The sequence below is a fragment of the Leptonotus elevatus genome, chromosome 21 (assembly GCF_054856555.1).
Source record: "Leptonotus elevatus isolate MCC_2025b chromosome 21, RoL_Lele_1.0, whole genome shotgun sequence".
NCBI classification, from domain to species: domain Eukaryota; kingdom Metazoa; phylum Chordata; class Actinopteri; order Syngnathiformes; family Syngnathidae; genus Leptonotus; species Leptonotus elevatus.
In genome coordinates, this window is record NC_141259.1 from 1484070 (window position 1) to 1508821 (window position 24752).

At 38.9% G+C, this 24752-nt stretch overlaps 1 protein-coding gene across 1 annotated transcript; it reads left to right on the top strand.

Moving 5' to 3' along the window:
- The first annotated feature begins 21041 nt into the window (after nt 1-21041).
- Nucleotides 21042-22534, top strand: LOC147155526 (uncharacterized). The gene is given in 2 exon segments (XM_086066633.1): nt 21042-21440; nt 21443-22534. Coding segments are annotated over 2 exon segments (1491 nt in total).
- The last annotated feature ends 2218 nt before the right edge of the window (nt 22535-24752 follow it).

Below are 24752 nucleotides of genomic sequence, written 5' to 3' on the forward strand. Positions count from 1 at the left end.
GGGGAAGGGGGGGGGGGAATCTTAACATTATAAATCGCAAAACCTATTTTATCATATTCCCATTAATAAAACAAACGCCACTATCACAACAGTATCATCTCACACAAAACAACACCAAACTTAGTTAAAATATTAAAGAAAAACAAACAAAATCCCCATATGCACACTTCTCACTTACAAACCCCCACCTTTTTTTAGAAGCTAGGTCACACACTCAAATGCATACGCACACACTCTTCAATCATTATAAAAAAAAAAAAAACGGTGTTATTCCTTCAATTCGTTGTCTACAAATCTTATAGCATTTAAACTGCAGTTTTATACGGTGATTTCAGTAAACGGGTAACTTTGAACAACCCATCCGTAAACTGCTCCACAAATGCTGGAGTCATTTTAGCATCAAATTCAGCCTTTTTCCATTACCAACAAAGAAAATACAAAAGTCTGACATACCATTTTGTCCAGCGAAAGCTTTGTATACAATCGATCCATAGTTCGTTTTTTCATTGTTCATCGACGCTTTTATTTTTCGCTGAACCGGAAACGCATTCAGGACAAACCATTCTGTATCCGGGTCGAAATCGCCTCCATTTTATTTGTAGTTTTTATGTTTACTTCCGGATTCAATACAGTGACGTCTCACTTTCAATATTAATAGTTCAATATGTTAACACATATGGCCACACACAGACACACATAAGAATCACGTGACCTCTCGTTTATACACAGCGGTTACCCAATCCCGCTGAGCTAAACTGTTCTCCCTTTATTGCAAAATTTTTGCAAGGCGCTTTATTAAATAATGAAATTTATCACGTGCTAATGAACTCAACCGTGGAACAAAAGAAATTCAAACGGGAATCCTGACCTCAAACCACAATAAAAGCGCCAAAAAAAAATAAAAGTTACACGTAATCTCTCGATTGCAAATACAGTAACACAAATCCAATTATTACTGTAATCAACCTGGACCCTCAATACTGTTCAATTTCAAACAGGCGCTTTTTCAAACAAACAAAAAAAATATTACGTGTTTAGGACGTTTTCACACCAAGAGCCATGAACAATTATGTTACTAGTCCTCAAATCGGCCAAAAACTGCCAAAGCAGAAGCGCAATACTATAATCTACAGGCTGCACTTCAATGCACCGCCTCACGACGTGTGTAGTTCAATATCGTCGGAATTATCACAACTCACAACATCAAACTACAACTCGTTCACACAGATCTCTTTTAAAATTTAGATAATTTGCAAGACGAAAAAACCAGCTGCAGCGGACCAGACAGACAAAATTTCTTCTACGTGGATAAAGATCTCCACTTACCGGAATTAATATGGCGCCAGAAATTCCGCCCGTCAGGGAACGCCGCAGCCTGCTCAATCGTCAACAACACCATCCGTTTGGTTCAACGGAGGAGACCATTCGTTATAATTCAGCGTCGGCGGTCACCATTTGTTAGAGTAGACAATATTAAGTATTGTACTCTTTGCGTGTTCAATTAACTGAATGGTGAGATTCTGTTGAAGAAGTTCCTTTGCAAAGGTTTTAATTACCAGAAGCTTCTGGTCCACATAGACAAACCATCCAAGCGATGTCTCTGTTCAAATGTGGCTCCCTCTCTCCAGCTCACATCGTTATTTATTCACAAAAAGGGTTCAGAAAAAGGTCAGCCCACAACACACCTGGTTACAACTGAATACAAGAGAATCCGTTCCCATGGGTATAAATCAGATTAAAAAGAATACAATAATAATAAGCCTGACTCCCTTGGTGACACAGCAAAATCCCCGGAACCTCCCTTTAGATTACGAATGAATAGACAGACCCGTTGCTCTTTCTCATGAAAGTAACACAGATAAGAATATAGGTCTATTCATACAGCCATACTGAGTTAACATAATTATAAACGGCTAAAATATAATTTAAAACTGAAAAACAATGTTAATAACTTAACAATCCCTCATTTGAGCTCATAAGAGCTCAACACATTAAAACATTTTTTTTTCAATGGTTGTGTGGTAAAAATAATTATCCTTAAAACATCCCTTTAGCAGAAGAGGAGGTAGTTTAGCAATCATTTGACATTAAAAAACAATTTGATACATTTAAAAGATTTTTAGTGAAATAAGCATAGCATATGTGAGGCTTAACATAAAATGTTGTTCATTAAAAAGTGTCGCAATGTATCGGCAGACGAATATGTGTTCTTTGAAGCCATCTTGTGATGAAGTTCTTTGAAGGTCTTTTTTTTTTTTTTTTTTTAATGAAAAGAGTGTCGCAATAGTTCGTCTCTTCTTTAAGAATTTGGGGTAGACTACCCAAATTCTTCGATTTGTCACCTGGGATTATTCTGCCCAAAATGTGACTGATCAAAGGAATGATTGCCCAAGAAAAGGCACTTGCTCTTGATCCGTTGACTGATGTCCTCAAACGGCAGCTCCGGAACCGGGCACGGATTCAGCTGACGTGGCTCCAGGTCGGAGGTGATAAGATTGATGCTCCAGTTGTGGAATTTCGTCTCTCCTTTCAACCTGAGAGCATCAGTTGATGAGATGGCCGAGCCTGGCACGTCTCCTTTCCAGTTGTGGAATTTCTCCTCATCAACCCCCTGGGGCCGTTCTCCTGAGTGCAGAAACTTTTCATTTTTAGTTTCTCATAAACTCACATAAATTTTATTTGGAGGAAAAAACCCTGATAGTTTTGTTAGTTGGGATTAATAAATGTTATTTGATTAAGATCCGTAGGTCCTGTGCTGTTGGAACAGGAAAATATCTATTTTTGTGACATTAAAATAGAGCCCAGCCCTTGATTGAGTTGAATGACATTCGCTCATTCATTAATATAAGACAGAGCTTATAAATATTTATCTTTCAAATAGGTTTTGTTCAATAATAGGTAATTTTTTTACCATGACTTAATTTGTTCTAAATTTGCATAACTGTGCCTTTCATATCTCTTATTCTCTTCCCAGAATCCCATGACCGGCCGAATCCTGGCATGCTGGGAAAAACTCACATATATTCATATTATCTATACTCTTTTGCAAACACTGGGCTTCAAACATTACATTTTTCAAATATAATTCTGAGATAAAATATATAATATAATGTAATTACCTTCATTCGGCGAATATGCATTATTGTCCTTGCTTGCTTCAGACTTACTTTGCGATCGATTTCCTCTGATAGATTTCTTCATATTCAAACTGTGGATTATCATTTTCAAACTCATCCTGTCAATTGGAGTGTAGGCCGATACCCCACAACCTTTTTAACTTCGTTTTTAAGTTTGATTTTAATTTTCTAACTCGTCTACATTGGTTAAATTCTTAAACATAAACTCCCTCATTTGACAAAGATCCACTGATTTTTTCAAACACGTCAAGATAAAGGGAGGACAAAATAGAGACCTCATAACTCAAAAAACGTCATAAATAACTCAACCCTCTAAATCAGGCTATGAGATAAACAAAAGAGCTACAAAACACTATAAAACTGAGCATAAGCAGATACAACTTAAGACACTAATATATGATGACTTTGGGGCCATAAAAAATAGAGGTAACCATATTACTCTAATTCTCCTAGAGTCCCGAAAATTATTTAAACTGCCAATCAACCTCACCTCTTTTATAGATTAGTGGGGCTGAGGATAAAATCACACAAAATTTACAAATATCTACCATTTCCTAGATTCAATCAAACTAAAAATCATCTTCAAACTGCTAATCTTTCACATATTAGCGGGGCTCATAAAAAACACAGCACACAAAAATATTTCTGGGATTTATAAATCACAGTGCTGTAAAAAAAAAAAATATATATATATATCAAACTTAGCCATCAAACTCTTAGTTAGTCTTTTACTTGTTACTACTCATTTTATTCCATTATTTATTTTATACTATAGCTGGAGCTGGACGAAGTCCAAAAAAGTTCCTCACGGGGAAAATAAAAATATATCATATCATAACATATTAATAAAATTCCCATTGTACCAATTCAGAAACTGATTCTCCCAAAAATATAGGCAAAAATTTAATAGGCTATAGATTGAAATAAATTTTCTCAATCCCTCATTTCAAATTTACATATGTCGTTTTCAATTTTCTGAAATATCTTGCTATAGATCACAGTTCCCCACTCAACACATTAAAAATGCCTTGCATATCACTATGTAGCATTTTACTGAATGGATCACATCTCATTCCGACCACCAACTTTCTTTGTCCAGACCCCCAGCAAAAGGCAGGACGGCAGCTGTTGTCAATGTTCAGTCCTGGCCAGCATGGCGGCTGTTATGGCAGCAATGTTCAGAGCAGGCATTTAGATTTCCTCTGGATGCAAAACAGCCATAGGGGAGAAGTCACTAGAATGAGGCGTATACACAGTCACTGGGCATTGAGGAATTTGAACATCATGTTTTTCTTAGGCACAGGACGAGAAGACTGTTGCTCTGCGGCTTTAGACCTTTGATCTCTGCCACATCCATTCAGACGCTGTCTGCAATGTGGATCCGATGACACACAGTCTTTCTGAGAGCTCACCTGATCAAAAAATGCACATTCGTTGATACAATGCTTTAAAAATGCCAGACTGAGGATATGGGATCATAGCAAGACAGTTCACTCCCTGCTTTCTCAAAAATGTTTCGTAAAAAACACAGCCTCTTTATTCATTTCTCTTTTTTTTTCAATACCCCTTCAAATAGCTACTAGCCATACAACGTATCAGCAGCTGGGGCGCATCCCGTTCGCAGTTTGTAATCAGTGAAGGCCATCAAACCCTCATCTGCCTTGGAACTCAAACATCAGTTTCTGAAATGACACACTCAGAAAAAAAACAAATATTAAAAATCATTATCAACATGTCAATTTCAAAAACATTCATAACTCCTTATTCAACTATCTTACTTCCAGCCACAGCTATAAAGATGTAGGCATAATTATATCAACTCTCAAACAAAATGCCATTATTTTATCATTACTCTTTATTCATTTGTCCCGAAAAGGGAAAGTTAACAAATTAACCATCGTCATCAATCATTAAAATATAAAGATTTATTAGCTCAGTCACTTAAAAAAAAAAAAAAAATAATAAAATAAAAATAAAACACTAATTTAATATTCTTTTTTCAAAAACTCAACAATATCTTTCAAATACTATTACTTATTTTATATTGTTTATCATTCCTCTCTTACCATTTTGACAAAAAAAGAGTCCCATTACGAGGACACATTATGCTCACAGCGCACAGCTCAGCCCCCACCTTTTTTTCTAACCTAGAAACGGGGGAAGGGGGGGGGGGAATCTTAACATTATAAATCGCAAAACCTATTTTATCATATTCCCATTAATAAAACAAACGCCACTATCACAACAGTATCATCTCACACAAAACAACACCAAACTTAGTTAAAATATTAAAGAAAAACAAACAAAATCCCCATATGCACACTTCTCACTTACAAACCCCCACCTTTTTTTAGAAGCTAGGTCACACACTCAAATGCATACGCACACACTCTTCAATCATTATAAAAAAAAAAAAAACGGTGTTATTCCTTCAATTCGTTGTCTACAAATCTTATAGCATTTAAACTGCAGTTTTATACGGTGATTTCAGTAAACGGGTAACTTTGAACAACCCATCCGTAAACTGCTCCACAAATGCTGGAGTCATTTTAGCATCAAATTCAGCCTTTTTCCATTACCAACAAAGAAAATACAAAAGTCTGACATACCATTTTGTCCAGCGAAAGCTTTGTATACAATCGATCCATAGTTCGTTTTTTCATTGTTCATCGACGCTTTTATTTTTCGCTGAACCGGAAACGCATTCAGGACAAACCATTCTGTATCCGGGTCGAAATCGCCTCCATTTTATTTGTAGTTTTTATGTTTACTTCCGGATTCAATACAGTGACGTCTCACTTTCAATATTAATAGTTCAATATGTTAACACATATGGCCACACACAGACACACATAAGAATCACGTGACCTCTCGTTTATACACAGCGGTTACCCAATCCCGCTGAGCTAAACTGTTCTCCCTTTATTGCAAAATTTTTGCAAGGCGCTTTATTAAATAATGAAATTTATCACGTGCTAATGAACTCAACCGTGGAACAAAAGAAATTCAAACGGGAATCCTGACCTCAAACCACAATAAAAGCGCCAAAAAAAAATAAAAGTTACACGTAATCTCTCGATTGCAAATACAGTAACACAAATCCAATTATTACTGTAATCAACCTGGACCCTCAATACTGTTCAATTTCAAACAGGCGCTTTTTCAAACAAACAAAAAAAATATTACGTGTTTAGGACGTTTTCACACCAAGAGCCATGAACAATTATGTTACTAGTCCTCAAATCGGCCAAAAACTGCCAAAGCAGAAGCGCAATACTATAATCTACAGGCTGCACTTCAATGCACCGCCTCACGACGTGTGTAGTTCAATATCGTCGGAATTATCACAACTCACAACATCAAACTACAACTCGTTCACACAGATCTCTTTTAAAATTTAGATAATTTGCAAGACGAAAAAACCAGCTGCAGCGGACCAGACAGACAAAATTTCTTCTACGTGGATAAAGATCTCCACTTACCGGAATTAATATGGCGCCAGAAATTCCGCCCGTCAGGGAACGCCGCAGCCTGCTCAATCGTCAACAACACCATCCGTTTGGTTCAACGGAGGAGACCATTCGTTATAATTCAGCGTCGGCGGTCACCATTTGTTAGAGTAGACAATATTAAGTATTGTACTCTTTGCGTGTTCAATTAACTGAATGGTGAGATTCTGTTGAAGAAGTTCCTTTGCAAAGGTTTTAATTACCAGAAGCTTCTGGTCCACATAGACAAACCATCCAAGCGATGTCTCTGTTCAAATGTGGCTCCCTCTCTCCAGCTCACATCGTTATTTATTCACAAAAAGGGTTCAGAAAAAGGTCAGCCCACAACACACCTGGTTACAACTGAATACAAGAGAATCCGTTCCCATGGGTATAAATCAGATTAAAAAGAATACAATAATAATAAGCCTGACTCCCTTGGTGACACAGCAAAATCCCCGGAACCTCCCTTTAGATTACGAATGAATAGACAGACCCGTTGCTCTTTCTCATGAAAGTAACACAGATAAGAATATAGGTCTATTCATACAGCCATACTGAGTTAACATAATTATAAACGGCTAAAATATAATTTAAAACTGAAAAACAATGTTAATAACTTAACAATCCCTCATTTGAGCTCATAAGAGCTCAACACATTAAAACATTTTTTTTTCAATGGTTGTGTGGTAAAAATAATTATCCTTAAAACATCCCTTTAGCAGAAGAGGAGGTAGTTTAGCAATCATTTGACATTAAAAAACAATTTGATACATTTAAAAGATTTTTAGTGAAATAAGCATAGCATATGTGAGGCTTAACATAAAATGTTGTTCATTAAAAAGTGTCGCAATGTATCGGCAGACGAATATGTGTTCTTTGAAGCCATCTTGTGATGAAGTTCTTTGAAGGTCTTTTTTTTTTTTTTTTTTTAATGAAAAGAGTGTCGCAATAGTTCGTCTCTTCTTTAAGAATTTGGGGTAGACTACCCAAATTCTTCGATTTGTCACCTGGGATTATTCTGCCCAAAATGTGACTGATCAAAGGAATGATTGCCCAAGAAAAGGCACTTGCTCTTGATCCGTTGACTGATGTCCTCAAACGGCAGCTCCGGAACCGGGCACGGATTCAGCTGACGTGGCTCCAGGTCGGAGGTGATAAGATTGATGCTCCAGTTGTGGAATTTCGTCTCTCCTTTCAACCTGAGAGCATCAGTTGATGAGATGGCCGAGCCTGGCACGTCTCCTTTCCAGTTGTGGAATTTCTCCTCATCAACCCCCTGGGGCCGTTCTCCTGAGTGCAGAAACTTTTCATTTTTAGTTTCTCATAAACTCACATAAATTTTATTTGGAGGAAAAAACCCTGATAGTTTTGTTAGTTGGGATTAATAAATGTTATTTGATTAAGATCCGTAGGTCCTGTGCTGTTGGAACAGGAAAATATCTATTTTTGTGACATTAAAATAGAGCCCAGCCCTTGATTGAGTTGAATGACATTCGCTCATTCATTAATATAAGACAGAGCTTATAAATATTTATCTTTCAAATAGGTTTTGTTCAATAATAGGTAATTTTTTTACCATGACTTAATTTGTTCTAAATTTGCATAACTGTGCCTTTCATATCTCTTATTCTCTTCCCAGAATCCCATGACCGGCCGAATCCTGGCATGCTGGGAAAAACTCACATATATTCATATTATCTATACTCTTTTGCAAACACTGGGCTTCAAACATTACATTTTTCAAATATAATTCTGAGATAAAATATATAATATAATGTAATTACCTTCATTCGGCGAATATGCATTATTGTCCTTGCTTGCTTCAGACTTACTTTGCGATCGATTTCCTCTGATAGATTTCTTCATATTCAAACTGTGGATTATCATTTTCAAACTCATCCTGTCAATTGGAGTGTAGGCCGATACCCCACAACCTTTTTAACTTCGTTTTTAAGTTTGATTTTAATTTTCTAACTCGTCTACATTGGTTAAATTCTTAAACATAAACTCCCTCATTTGACAAAGATCCACTGATTTTTTCAAACACGTCAAGATAAAGGGAGGACAAAATAGAGACCTCATAACTCAAAAAACGTCATAAATAACTCAACCCTCTAAATCAGGCTATGAGATAAACAAAAGAGCTACAAAACACTATAAAACTGAGCATAAGCAGATACAACTTAAGACACTAATATATGATGACTTTGGGGCCATAAAAAATAGAGGTAACCATATTACTCTAATTCTCCTAGAGTCCCGAAAATTATTTAAACTGCCAATCAACCTCACCTCTTTTATAGATTAGTGGGGCTGAGGATAAAATCACACAAAATTTACAAATATCTACCATTTCCTAGATTCAATCAAACTAAAAATCATCTTCAAACTGCTAATCTTTCACATATTAGCGGGGCTCATAAAAAACACAGCACACAAAAATATTTCTGGGATTTATAAATCACAGTGCTGTAAAAAAAAAAAATATATATATATATCAAACTTAGCCATCAAACTCTTAGTTAGTCTTTTACTTGTTACTACTCATTTTATTCCATTATTTATTTTATACTATAGCTGGAGCTGGACGAAGTCCAAAAAAGTTCCTCACGGGGAAAATAAAAATATATCATATCATAACATATTAATAAAATTCCCATTGTACCAATTCAGAAACTGATTCTCCCAAAAATATAGGCAAAAATTTAATAGGCTATAGATTGAAATAAATTTTCTCAATCCCTCATTTCAAATTTACATATGTCGTTTTCAATTTTCTGAAATATCTTGCTATAGATCACAGTTCCCCACTCAACACATTAAAAATGCCTTGCATATCACTATGTAGCATTTTACTGAATGGATCACATCTCATTCCGACCACCAACTTTCTTTGTCCAGACCCCCAGCAAAAGGCAGGACGGCAGCTGTTGTCAATGTTCAGTCCTGGCCAGCATGGCGGCTGTTATGGCAGCAATGTTCAGAGCAGGCATTTAGATTTCCTCTGGATGCAAAACAGCCATAGGGGAGAAGTCACTAGAATGAGGCGTATACACAGTCACTGGGCATTGAGGAATTTGAACATCATGTTTTTCTTAGGCACAGGACGAGAAGACTGTTGCTCTGCGGCTTTAGACCTTTGATCTCTGCCACATCCATTCAGACGCTGTCTGCAATGTGGATCCGATGACACACAGTCTTTCTGAGAGCTCACCTGATCAAAAAATGCACATTCGTTGATACAATGCTTTAAAAATGCCAGACTGAGGATATGGGATCATAGCAAGACAGTTCACTCCCTGCTTTCTCAAAAATGTTTCGTAAAAAACACAGCCTCTTTATTCATTTCTCTTTTTTTTTCAATACCCCTTCAAATAGCTACTAGCCATACAACGTATCAGCAGCTGGGGCGCATCCCGTTCGCAGTTTGTAATCAGTGAAGGCCATCAAACCCTCATCTGCCTTGGAACTCAAACATCAGTTTCTGAAATGACACACTCAGAAAAAAAACAAATATTAAAAATCATTATCAACATGTCAATTTCAAAAACATTCATAACTCCTTATTCAACTATCTTACTTCCAGCCACAGCTATAAAGATGTAGGCATAATTATATCAACTCTCAAACAAAATGCCATTATTTTATCATTACTCTTTATTCATTTGTCCCGAAAAGGGAAAGTTAACAAATTAACCATCGTCATCAATCATTAAAATATAAAGATTTATTAGCTCAGTCACTTAAAAAAAAAAAAAAAATAATAAAATAAAAATAAAACACTAATTTAATATTCTTTTTTCAAAAACTCAACAATATCTTTCAAATACTATTACTTATTTTATATTGTTTATCATTCCTCTCTTACCATTTTGACAAAAAAAGAGTCCCATTACGAGGACACATTATGCTCACAGCGCACAGCTCAGCCCCCACCTTTTTTTCTAACCTAGAAACGGGGGAAGGGGGGGGGGGAATCTTAACATTATAAATCGCAAAACCTATTTTATCATATTCCCATTAATAAAACAAACGCCACTATCACAACAGTATCATCTCACACAAAACAACACCAAACTTAGTTAAAATATTAAAGAAAAACAAACAAAATCCCCATATGCACACTTCTCACTTACAAACCCCCACCTTTTTTTAGAAGCTAGGTCACACACTCAAATGCATACGCACACACTCTTCAATCATTATAAAAAAAAAAAAAACGGTGTTATTCCTTCAATTCGTTGTCTACAAATCTTATAGCATTTAAACTGCAGTTTTATACGGTGATTTCAGTAAACGGGTAACTTTGAACAACCCATCCGTAAACTGCTCCACAAATGCTGGAGTCATTTTAGCATCAAATTCAGCCTTTTTCCATTACCAACAAAGAAAATACAAAAGTCTGACATACCATTTTGTCCAGCGAAAGCTTTGTATACAATCGATCCATAGTTCGTTTTTTCATTGTTCATCGACGCTTTTATTTTTCGCTGAACCGGAAACGCATTCAGGACAAACCATTCTGTATCCGGGTCGAAATCGCCTCCATTTTATTTGTAGTTTTTATGTTTACTTCCGGATTCAATACAGTGACGTCTCACTTTCAATATTAATAGTTCAATATGTTAACACATATGGCCACACACAGACACACATAAGAATCACGTGACCTCTCGTTTATACACAGCGGTTACCCAATCCCGCTGAGCTAAACTGTTCTCCCTTTATTGCAAAATTTTTGCAAGGCGCTTTATTAAATAATGAAATTTATCACGTGCTAATGAACTCAACCGTGGAACAAAAGAAATTCAAACGGGAATCCTGACCTCAAACCACAATAAAAGCGCCAAAAAAAAATAAAAGTTACACGTAATCTCTCGATTGCAAATACAGTAACACAAATCCAATTATTACTGTAATCAACCTGGACCCTCAATACTGTTCAATTTCAAACAGGCGCTTTTTCAAACAAACAAAAAAAATATTACGTGTTTAGGACGTTTTCACACCAAGAGCCATGAACAATTATGTTACTAGTCCTCAAATCGGCCAAAAACTGCCAAAGCAGAAGCGCAATACTATAATCTACAGGCTGCACTTCAATGCACCGCCTCACGACGTGTGTAGTTCAATATCGTCGGAATTATCACAACTCACAACATCAAACTACAACTCGTTCACACAGATCTCTTTTAAAATTTAGATAATTTGCAAGACGAAAAAACCAGCTGCAGCGGACCAGACAGACAAAATTTCTTCTACGTGGATAAAGATCTCCACTTACCGGAATTAATATGGCGCCAGAAATTCCGCCCGTCAGGGAACGCCGCAGCCTGCTCAATCGTCAACAACACCATCCGTTTGGTTCAACGGAGGAGACCATTCGTTATAATTCAGCGTCGGCGGTCACCATTTGTTAGAGTAGACAATATTAAGTATTGTACTCTTTGCGTGTTCAATTAACTGAATGGTGAGATTCTGTTGAAGAAGTTCCTTTGCAAAGGTTTTAATTACCAGAAGCTTCTGGTCCACATAGACAAACCATCCAAGCGATGTCTCTGTTCAAATGTGGCTCCCTCTCTCCAGCTCACATCGTTATTTATTCACAAAAAGGGTTCAGAAAAAGGTCAGCCCACAACACACCTGGTTACAACTGAATACAAGAGAATCCGTTCCCATGGGTATAAATCAGATTAAAAAGAATACAATAATAATAAGCCTGACTCCCTTGGTGACACAGCAAAATCCCCGGAACCTCCCTTTAGATTACGAATGAATAGACAGACCCGTTGCTCTTTCTCATGAAAGTAACACAGATAAGAATATAGGTCTATTCATACAGCCATACTGAGTTAACATAATTATAAACGGCTAAAATATAATTTAAAACTGAAAAACAATGTTAATAACTTAACAATACATAACTATATCTAAAATATATTTAAACAAAAAAATCTCGCTTAGGTTACCAGTTACTGGTGTATTGTAATATGTTTAATCACCCGCTAATTTCCTTCACTTTCACCTCCCTTCCCCTTTTTTTCACTGTTAGATTTACTTACACATTACCTCATATTTTACACAAATTACATAAACCCCCTAACCACTTTGATGCTATCCTATAACATGCCAATATTAACAAATAGCCTATGCAGATATATACACAGGACTGAGTCTATATTGTTTGTATGCATAAATTAGTTCTGGTTTCCTAGAATGTTTGTGGCGCTCGCTCACAGGCAAAAAGAATAAAAAATGTAGACTATCTCTTAAAATTAAAAGCAGATATTTGCCTCCTACAAGAAACCCACCTACAAAAATCTGAAGAAAAATTACTTATTGATAAGAATTTTTGTCAAGCGTACTCTGCCCCTTATAACAGTAGACAAAGAGGAGTCTGTATACTCATACATAAGAATGTATTCTTTACTCTAAATAATACAATAACAGACCCAGAGGGCCGATACATTATTATTCAGGTGACTATATTTAATAAAATATATACATTTGGTAATTTATATGCCCCTAATAATGATGATCCGGCCTTTTTCCATGAACTTTTCTCTCAGCTGTTTGAGTTAGCAGTGAACTCTACTATTATTATTGGAGGAGACTTTAACACAGTCTTAAATCCATTAATAGATCATTCTAATAATACAACATGTATAAGGCGATCACAATCTACTCAAGTAATAGGGGAATATATGGATAATTTTGGCCTCGTCGACAGCTGGAGAGTTAAAACCCCAACTAAGAAGGAATTTACCTTCTTTTCCGCTATGCACCGGTCTTTTTCAAGAATTGATTTTTTTCTTACAAATAACTAAATAACTCTATTGCTGATAAAACTGTTACAAAAATACATCCTATTATTATTAGCGACCATGCACCAGTCTCCCTTGCCCTACAAATTGATTATATACCTTTAAACCACCCCCGACATGGCATTTTAACATCTCACTGCTAAACGACGCAGTTTGACAAAATTATAAGAAGAGAGTGGGCAGACATTTTGGAAATAAATGACTCTCCAGACTTATCTCCATCTCTTCTCTGGGAAGCTGGGAAAGCGGTAATTAGAGGTAAAATTATATCATATTCATCTTGTAAAAAGAAACAGGATCAAACATTAGAAAAAGACTTGGAAGATAAAATTAAACAACTGACGGATGAGTACGCAATAAACCCAAATAACCAAATTAGGACTGACTTACAAAATACAAAAATACAGTTAGACGATATGCTATCTAAAAAGACAGAGTTTATAATACAACAATTGAGATACAACAACTTTGAATGTAATAACAAATCAGGTAAATTTCTTGCAAACCAACTTCAACGCAATCGGGAAAAATCTCTTATAACGGCTATTAAAGGGACAACTGGTGAATGCACACAATCACCAGAAGAAATTAATCACATTTTGTATAACTATTATCGCAACCTATACTCAGAAACTAACAAGCCTAATCCTGAGCATATTGAGGCATTCCTCAGTAGCTTAAATATACCTCAGTTAACTACTAAATATAAAGATAGTTAGATGCGCAACTTACTATAAACGAGCTGTACAGTGCTCTTGATAGTATGCCTTATGGCAGAGCACCTGGACCGGATGGTTATGCGGCTATATTTTTTCAAGCACTTCTGGTTAATGCTTGCTCCACTATTCTTAAGAGTAGTAACAGAAATTACAACTAATGGTTACATACGCCCACACATGAATACAGCAGCAATTAAACTTTTATTAAAGCCAGAAAAAGACCCCACCCTTCCATCAAGTTACTGTCTGATTTCACTAATTAACACTGATATTAAAATTATCACTAAGGCTTTCGCATCTAGACTAGAAACAGTAATCTCGACAATCATTCATAGCGACCAAACAGGCTTTATTAAAGGTCGTCACTCTACTAATAATATTAGGAGAATCTTTAACCTTTTTAGCATGTCACAGCGGCATGATAAAAAGGCAGTTATTATATCATTGGATGCAGGAAAAGCTTTCGACAAAGTTAACTGGTCCTTTCTCTTTGCTGTTTTAAATAGATTTGGCTTTGGGAAGTCATTTATTCAATGGGTGTCAGTATTATATGATTCTCCTAAAGCTACGGTTACCACTAATGGGATTATATCTCAGAGTTTTACTCTACAGAGAGGCACAAGACAGGGATGCCCACTGTCGCCTTTATTATTTGCAATATTTATTGAGCCGCTTGCATTAGCTATACGCCAGGAAAGAAGAATTCAAGGAATTCACTCTGGGGTAACAGAACACAAAATTAATCTATATGCCGATGATATTTTACTTTATTTAGAAAACCCTGCTATTTCGTTAGGAGAAGTATTTAATTTAATAACTAAATGCTCACATTTATCAGATTATTTTATTAACTGGACAAAATCAACACTACTACCTATTACAGAAAATTCATGGAACCCTGCAAGCCAGGACCCACACTACTCATTTCCTATAGGTAATTTTAAAATATTTAGGCATAAAAATCTCACCTAAATTAACTGATTTAATTCATTTAAACTTTACTCCCCTTCTGGATAGCATTTATAGTGACTTGGAGCGCTGGAATTATCTTCCTGTCTTTCTAATAGGATGAATATCCACCATTAAAATGAAAGTTTTACCCAAAATAAACTTGTTTTTATTTTTTTCTTACCACGTAAACAATTTCAATCTACACTTGTAGCCCTTACTATCGCAAAAAAAAAACAAATCTTGTTAACTGGAAAAATAAACAAACTCTGAATATCGACCAATGGTCTAACCTCCTCATAAATCACATTTTAATGGAACAAATATCTGCCCCCGTGTTGGGGTGGGGGGCGCTCCTGGCTCCTGGGTTTGCTCTCTGGCCGGTGGCTCCTGCGGGGCCCGGGGGTTGTCCCTTGGCGCTGCCGTGGCCTGGGGGGCCCTGAGGTGCTGTGCTTGCTCTGTCCTGGCCGGGGTCGACGGCTCCCCTCTTTGGTGGAGGTTTTCATGCATGCCAGATCCACCACACCAGCATCTATAGAAACTCAAACACAATCTGCTTCTTCCTCTGGTCGTTGAATCGATGGAGGCTGATGTCTGTGGATCTCACTCTGCTTCATCTATCCTTCCTTCCTTTCTTCAGTCTCTCCTTTGGCCTCTTGAGGTCTCCCTAATTTGTTGGTTTTTATTTGTTTTTGGGGTTAGTGAAAGACTCTGGTTGGTAACCCGGTAGGTAGTAGGTAATGTCTGGTTGGTGCTGGATTTCATCTTCCTTTCTTTTCTTTGATCCTTCCTTGGGTCTCCTGACAACCTCACGACCATTTGTCTGGGGTTGAAGCAAATGTGTTAATATGATTTCTTTGTAAGTCTTATCTTATGCTAGGTGACGTCAGGTCTGAGACCTACTATATTTCCACATCAAAAGGCCATCTGTCAATGTGTATTGAATGCTGTAAAAGTTTGTCTTGGCTGGGGGGGGGGAGAAGGGGCTGGTGGTACCGCCCTTCTTGATAGTATAAGAATATTGCAATTGTCAGCAATATTGGCACTTGTGATGAGAAGCAGCCATTTGTCTGTCATTCATGAGTGTCTGGAATATTCTGTAAAATAAATCCTTCGAAGGACCTGTTCACCAATCTCCAGTCTGTATTCAGAAAATCAACATTCTCTCTAAAGAAAACGAACACGCGGAAGACAAAGATGGTCTTCCAACAGTTACCTGTGAAAGCAAATCCTCTGTGTTTTTGATGGTGGACTGGGTATCCTGGCTGGCAAGGTCTGCTCTGCCTGCTACTCCCCGCTGCTTCAATGTGCCCACGAACAGATTGGATTGTTTCCTTCTCCAATTTGCTGTCTGATGCATTTAGTGTTGTTTTGGAAGAAGATAAATTCAGTTCAGCGTAAATGTATTTATTTATTTATTTATTTTATTTTAAATGAATAAATTATTATTATTATCATTAATGTATTTATTTTTTGTTTTACTAATTGTATTTTAGTATTTTATCAACTGTTTTTTTTTTTTCAAATTGACCTGTCTGTCCTATTTTTTTTTTAAATCACAAATTGGACCTTTCTCCCAGAGGTAAAAACAACAGTTGCAGATTATTATTTTTCGTTTCCTTTTTTTGTTGTTTTTGTTTTTAAATAAACACTGAAAACACAAAGCTAGATTTTTCCCAAACCCTCTCTCTTTTTTTCTTTTTTCTTTTTTAATATTGCATGATGACCTTATTGTTGGCCTATTCTTTTTGGAGGCTTCATATCGATGGAGAAAAACTTAAATGAATAAAGTTGCTCCCTATATTACTATGTGTGAAGTAAATACAGTGAAATACTTACAAACCCTTGTCTTAAAAATTTGCCTTGATAAATTGGTTTACAACTTTTTTTGCTGTTGATATCTCTGAACGCGTCCACATATAAAACATGGGGTACTCTTCAAAAAAAGCCACCAACAAGTCTTTGTCCGCTGATGTCCACATATATCTCGTCTTCCTCCTCTTCACAGGTTCAGCACTTTCAGCAGAAGAAGACGAGTGGACATCAACCGCGGCCTCCACGGCTGCAGCTCCAACTTGAGACGGACCAGCCGTACCGATGCAGTGCGCAGCGTCTTCACTTTCCTACTCGGCTGAAACCTAGGCATACTCGACGTCCTTCCTCTTTGTGCCCATTTTTTTCTTGGCTGGCATGTTATGTACCTTGCGTGTCGTGGCGGGAATAACGAAGTGTGATGATTATCGTTTGAATTGCGCGCATGACCGGCTCCATACCATAGGTTTCAAACTCCGGTCCTCGAGTGCCGCATTCCTGCAGGTTTTGGAGGTTTCCCTCTTCCAACACAAGCTGATTCCAATCAGCAGGATCGTCATTAGGCTTATGCAGAGCTTGCTGATGAGCTGATCATATATCAGCTGTATTGGAGAAGGGAAACATCCAAAACCTGCAGGACCCCGGCCCTCGAGGACCGGAGTTTGACACCTATGCTTTGTACGTAAAACCATGGTCACGTGGGCTGTAAGCGTAGTCGAATAGGGTGCGTTCAGAAAATTAACTCAGAGCATGCACTGCTACACTCCAACGCTCAAATTTGGCCATCAGAAATTAAAGAAGCGCCGATGCCATTTGCAGCCCCTTTGTGTCTTTACGACATACTAAATTTGGTTACATTTTCCAGTGACTAATTCGGAATGAGTTTGAATGTTCTCCCCGTGCTTGGATGGGTTTCCTCCCACATTCCAAAGACATGCATGCCAGGTTAAATGAACACTCTAAATTGTCCCTAGGTGCAGTGGCGTGCGCAGAGATTTTGGGGGGCAAGTGCTCCGGGTGGAAAGAAGGGGCACTTTTGTGCACAAGGAATATACCTTACTGACAATTCCGAGATGACGTCACAAGTCAAGATGGCCGTCAATTTGTCGTCAAGTCTGCTCATTGAAAAGCGTTGAAGTTTGGATTGTTGTAATTTGATTTGTGAGGATTATTTTGATTTCAAAATGTGATGAGATGTCGTTTGTATGTATAGGATGTTCGGAAATGTCAATAGAAGTTGTTAAATAAACATTACACACACATAATAATAATTAATAATACCCCACAGCTAGTTTTAACAACAGCCTATTAGGGCAACATGACTGCAAGACTTGTAGCATAGAAGTAACTTACAGTTATGGTTTGCACTAAATAATAGCTTCATGCCTTCTGATTTAGTACAAACTACTTTTAAAAAATATTTTTCAATACAATTAACCTTAAGGAGCAAATTTATATTAAAATTGGATCTTTAAAAGGTGCTAAACTCTAGTTAACATGACTCTCTCTGGCCTTGACCTTTCATCTTCATGCGTCTTTGTCATCACAAGAAGGCAAAAGGGTATTTTTCACAGGCAATTGACAATTCCAAACATCCGGGCATTTCTGATATTTCCACAATGTAACTCAATGCAAATGCTTCGATCACCAATGGATTGGATTGGATTGTTTTTTGCCTGTGACTACTAGCATAATACGAACCAGACACAAACAACAATTCATCACATTTTGACGTTACAATGATCCTGACAAGGCGTAGAAGATTTAGGACTCAGGCGCAGAGATAGGTGATAGACAGATATTTATTAAACATAAAACTCCTCATTTGGAGGGGAAGACGAAGGCTATAAAATGTTAAACTAAAGGCGCTCCAAAAGGGAGCATGTCTAATCTACAAACAAAACAAAATCACTCCTAAACTAAAACTATACTGTGGCTATACAAAGTTACAAACAAAAGTTCACATAGAAGACAGGACAATAAGGCTAAGGACTACAACTGTGACTGGCTGGAGTGACTCTGACGTGTAGCGATAATTGATGTTGTCTTTTAGACGAATTAGTAATTTGATCAGCGCATGGGGAAGTCGTAATTCCCTCAATCGCCTATAAGGGCACCGCATTCTGTTTACTTACTTACTTACGTTTGGAGAAGCACAACGAATAAAATCCAAATTCTCTTTTATTTATTCATAATCTGAAGTCGCCACATTCAATGTTTGTGGTTCTTTGTATTACTAAAATAATTACTAATCCACTCAGACACAAGCACGATTGAGACTGAACTAGATTAAAAAAAAAAAAAACATGCATTTATTCACTACGGTTACTCATACAGAATCAAAATACTGCCTACCTAACTATCATACGGTGGGGGGGAAAAGGGATAAAAATAAAACTAATTAAAATGAGAAAGGAACAATTTAACGAGGTATAAAGGAAAGTTTTGACTTGCCAAATCTGTGAGATGTTTGAAATGGAAGTTGCACCAGCGATATGTAAAATTGGCTATGAGATGTGCAACTTACTGGAGTGAGTTGGATCGAGCGGACAGAGGGAAGATCGGTTGAAGAAGAAAAAAACTGCTCCAAAAAACAAGGCAAAAATAAAAATTAAAAAATATATATAAAAATTGTTCCACAGTCGGACGAGGGGCGACACAGCTCGACTCAGGCGTGGTCGGGACTTCAGCCGGAGTTGTCCTCTCGGCGTGTGAGATGATCCGCGTATCAGCTGGCCAAAACCCGCTCCTGAGGCCGAGATCCGCTGTGTGTGTCTGCTCTGTTGCCGACCAGCCGTTGAACCAGCTCTCGCTGCGAGGACACACAAGGAGCAGGTGCTGGTTGACGCACAAGAATTGCGCGTGTCCGTTCAACTGTGGTGGCTGGGTGACACACAACAAATTGACAAGGTAAGAGGACATTTATCCTCCAAATTGATCTTCTGTCTGTTGGCTGAAATCGAGGTAGGAATTATGCCTTGAATTGGTATTCTAAAAAGATAAATTGTAGCTGGATGAACAGTGAAATGCGCAATTGTAATTTTATTTTCGGAGAGGTTGTTTAGTTCTGTCAAGAATCCTAGGAATTAGAATTCCTCAAATAAAATAAGATTATTTTAAGAATATTTTTGAAGACAAGGATCGAGCACTTGAAGAAAAAAGATTCAAGTACCCTGGTAAGATATCGGGTACTTCTGTATAAGAGTGTTTTTGCTAAATTGAGGTTCGAGTACTTTTGTTTGAGTAGTATCGAGTACTTTTGTTTGAGTAGTATCGAGTACTTTTGTTTGAGTAGTATCGAGTACTTTTGAGATCGCTAAAATAAGGTTCAAGCACTTTTGTTTGAGTAGTATCGAGTACTTTTGAGATAACAAAGAGGTTCGAACATTTTTTTTAATAAAATAAAATAAAATAAAAATAAAAAAGGAGAGAGAGAGGGGAGTCGATTTAACACAAAATGGAGGGAGAGTTCGATAGGGAAAGTGAATGGTTCGATTTGCGGCAAATACCAAACCATTCTGAACAAGTGTTGCTGGGTGAGCAAGTGGCTAGTGCATATAATGTGTACGTGGGATGTTTGCCTGAGGGGGAACGGGAGGGTGAGAGAGAACAGTTAAAAAAATGGATGAGGAAGTGTTGCGAGAATGGATAGTTTCCTCCAATGTCTTCAACTGCGTGTTTGGTGACATTAATGAGAGAAACGGAAAAAGCTTGTGTTAAAAGAGCTGCGGCTCTAAAATTGGAAGTGAAAAAAACTAACAGGTTGTCTCCAAAAGGTAGAAAGGTGAGAGAGAATGCTAAGAAAGTTGTGGAAATGAAAGCGAGAGCAAGAATGATGGCGATGGGATGTGCGTTAAAGTTGTCCCGTTTGGCTGCCAAGGAAGAGAGTGTTGGTCTGGTACCGTCAACACCCAAAGTGCCCTGCGCGCCGCCTCCTTACTCGGAGGAGAAACGGCTTTCGGCGTTGTCGCCAACTAACCCATGTGTACCGCCACCTTACTATAAAGTCAGGAAAGTTTTAAGTGAATTTCAGGCTCCAGTATTGAATGTAACTGCGGGCCGACTTGAAGTAGATGTAGACGATCGAACGTCTCTCACTCGCTTACAAATATGAATACAGTTGCGGAAACTTTGGCTGCTGGAGTGTCCGCCGCCTTTAGAGAATTAGAAGGAAGATTGGAAAAAGTTGCAGACTTGAGAGCTGATCCTTTCACACGTTTGACTCAGCTAGGACTGTACAAGACAGAATTAAACAGACACCAAGAGGTTCCACAAAATATCAGAGATCAGCTTAAGAGAATCGCCACTGAACATGAAGACAGAGCAAACGCTGAAGCGGAAGAGCAGAAACGCGCCCTCTGCGCTGCGGAGCACGCAGCTAGAGGCCCTTCGAATGGGGAAGTGGAAAACAGGTCGTACATTGCTCAGTTACAGAATCAAGTAGCAGAATTAAAGTGTCATGTCCAGAATCTTTCAGGTGCCCACCCTGACTCCGTTCTGGACCGAACCAGAGGTCTTGAAGACCCGAAGAATCTTCCAAAGGTCCAGCTTTTCCTCCTCATCGGCCTGTGACTCGTTCCCAAACCTTGCAGGCACCCATGTTAGCCAAAGTTGACCCGTCCACTGGTAACTCTGCTATGTTTTACAAACCTTTCTCTCCCACTGATGTGAGTGTGTTGATGCAGAAACTTCCGCCTATGCAATCTGGTAGTGCCAATTGGCTTCAAGCAGTGCAGAGAGCGGTTACGGGACAAATGTTAACAGCAGGTGATATCCGTGTTCTTCTTACACAATCATGTCAACTTTCACAGTTGAACACTCTAATGCAAAATTCAGGTTTCTCTTCTCTCCCCGATAATCAGGCTCTTACGCGAGAAAATTACTTAACCTTGTCTACAGCCTTAGACGCTTTGTTTCCCCTCCCTGAGTGTGTCATTTCAGATCTGGTGTTTGCTCCCAAAGCAGATGAGGAGGCCGCGGGTTTTGTTGATCGGGCCCTCACTGATTACACTCTGAAAACAGGACACGCCCCTACGGCCTCCGCCTTGCATTCGCAAGTGTTGCGAGCAGCCATTTTGAAGGGCGTTCCCAAGTCTGTGGCACAGGCCATGGAGGCCAATCCGGATCTAGCCGGTGCTGAGGTTGACCGGTGGTTGTCACATCTTAAACATCATTCGAGGAGACATGCTAAAGAAAAAGAGTCTAAGGTAGACAAACACAAAAGTACAGAAACACAACTTGCTATGTTGCAGTTGCAAAATCTGAAAAAGCAGGAAGAAGCCGCTCTTGCTGTGATCTCATCTCCCTCTGTCAGTTCCGAGTGCATGATGTATCAAGCAGGTTCATTCATGGGTCAAGGTGCGACCCCTGGTGGCCGTAACATGTGCTTCAATTGTGGAAGGCCTGGTCATTGGGCCCGCGATTGCAGACAGCGACCTCAAGCGTCTGGGTGGAGAGGCAGAGGCCAACAACCTGCACGTGGCTACAATCGAGGAGGCTACAACCAACTCCGAGGGAGAGAGCAACCGCAGCAGCAACAAGGATATTCCCCGGTGCCAAACCAACAGTATCTGCCTCCCTCTGGTGGACAGTTTCCACAATGATGGTGCCCTGAATCCACATGCTTAGGCCTGCAGGAGCCTTTGATGATTCTGACGGTAGGAGGATCCTCTTTATCATTTATGGTCGACACAGGAGCTCGGCATTCTACCGTCACAGCTTTGCCACCTGATAGCTCTCTTACCAGAAAAAGCATCTCACTTGTTGGATTCAAGGGTGAAGAAACTGCCCTGCAATTGACAACTCCAGTGACTGTTCAATGTTTTTCACAGACTCTTTTGCATTATTTTGTGTTTGCACCTAACTGTCCAGTCAATCTTTTGGGCAGAGATCTCCTCATCGCCATATGCCCTCTCATCAAATGCAGCCCTGATGGACTTATCCTGGAATTTCCGGATGGTAACACCTACTGCTGCTCTGCCTCCTCTGCCTCCAGTGCCACCTCCCAGTTCCCGCTTGTTGACTCTCTGGTCACCTTGGGTTCGTAACCTCAGATCTTATGATATGATAACTGATTGTATGCATTGCACTCTGTACTATGACAGATCAGGGGATGAGATCTATAGCGAGGCATTTCAGGAAATTGAAAACAACATATGGGAATTGAACATGGGTGATTTGTTTGCAGGCAAACCAGGTGTCGCCTTTTCGGTGTCCCTGACTCCTGAACAACTCAAATGGTACATGATGGCGGATCCTCCGGATCCTTCTATGCCTCCTTGCCACCCACATGTCTCCTTGATGGTCTCGCCTCAGCACACAGCGAAGGATCTCGGTCCGTTTGTCCTGGCATGCACACAGGCCACTGATTGGCAAAATTAATTTCACTCTCAATTGCTCTATTCCCCGTCACTTGATGCTTATTGGATTCAGTCTAACACATTTTTACCCACTTCCGTTTTGGAGCACCAGCTTCTGGATAGGCACCATGGACGTGAAACAACCGACAGCGATTTTGCTGGTCACCTTCTTGATTCCCTTCCCACATCGCTGTGGTCTATGGATCCCACTGATGTTGGTCTCTGCAACGTCTCACCTGTTGTTATTCAGATGAAACTAGGACAAATATATGTTCCCCAATACTCTGTAAAAGAGGCTGGGATGATTGGCATTTCGGAAACAATTGATGGCTTGCTCAAAGCAGGAGTGTTGTGTGAAATTCCCGGCTCTGATTATAACACGCCTATTTTACCCGTTGAGAAGAAAGACACTGGAAAGTTTCGCATGGTCCATGAACTGTGAGCAATTAATGCGGCCGTCTTAACTCCTACTTTGCCCGCCCCGAACCCTCACTCGGCATTGTCCCCAATTACATCAACCCACACTCATTTCACTTGCATTGACCTGGCTAATGCTTTCTTTTGCATTTCACTCCATCCTTCAATGAAGCAATTTTTTGCTTTCACTTGGAATGGTATTTGCTACTCCTACCTGGACTCTTCAACGACTGTCTTCGCCAGTTGCTGTCTTCACTTGAACTGCCCCCTGGTGTTCTCCTGGTGCAGTATGTGGATGACCTCTTGCTGGCAGCTCCATCTGAAACTTCTTGTCTTGAAGCCACCAGGTCTTTGCTTTCTCATTTGGCCTCTGTTGGACTGAAGTGTTCCAAGTCTAAACTCCAAATTGCCCAATCACAGGTTTCCTTTCTCGGATGTCTGATCTCACGCCACGGAACAGGAATATCTCCCTCTCACAAAGACGATATCCTCCATCACCCAAAACCAACAAATGTCAAAACCATGCTGGCTTTTCTTGGTCTTTGCAACTACTCCAGACATCATGTTCCAAACTTTGTTGAACTCACTCACCCACTCTGACAGATGGTCAATGAACAGGGTATGCAAAACCTTTCTAACACTCTTTGTTGGACCACGGAAGCAGACACTTCCTTCGATTCCTGATTACAGTCGCATGTTCTATCTTGACGTGTCTGAAAAGGTCAGCAGTGTTTCTGCTGCCCTTTATCAGAAGGGGGAAGGAGGAAGTCAACAAGTTTGTCTATATGCATCAACTCCATTGGAAAAATACGAGCAAAGACACCCAATTATACATGACTGTATAACTTCCTCATTTCCTCAGTTGAGCTCTGTTCTGTGGCCGGATGTGTCCTTGAGTGTTATCGCGTATCTCTGCACGTCCGGTTAAATTTGTTGAACTGTTTACTGGAAACTTTGTGGTACCGCCCTTCAAGATAGTATAAAAATGTTGTAAGTCCTCTGTAACTTCGCACTTGTGAGATGCTACAGCCATTGTCTGTAACTT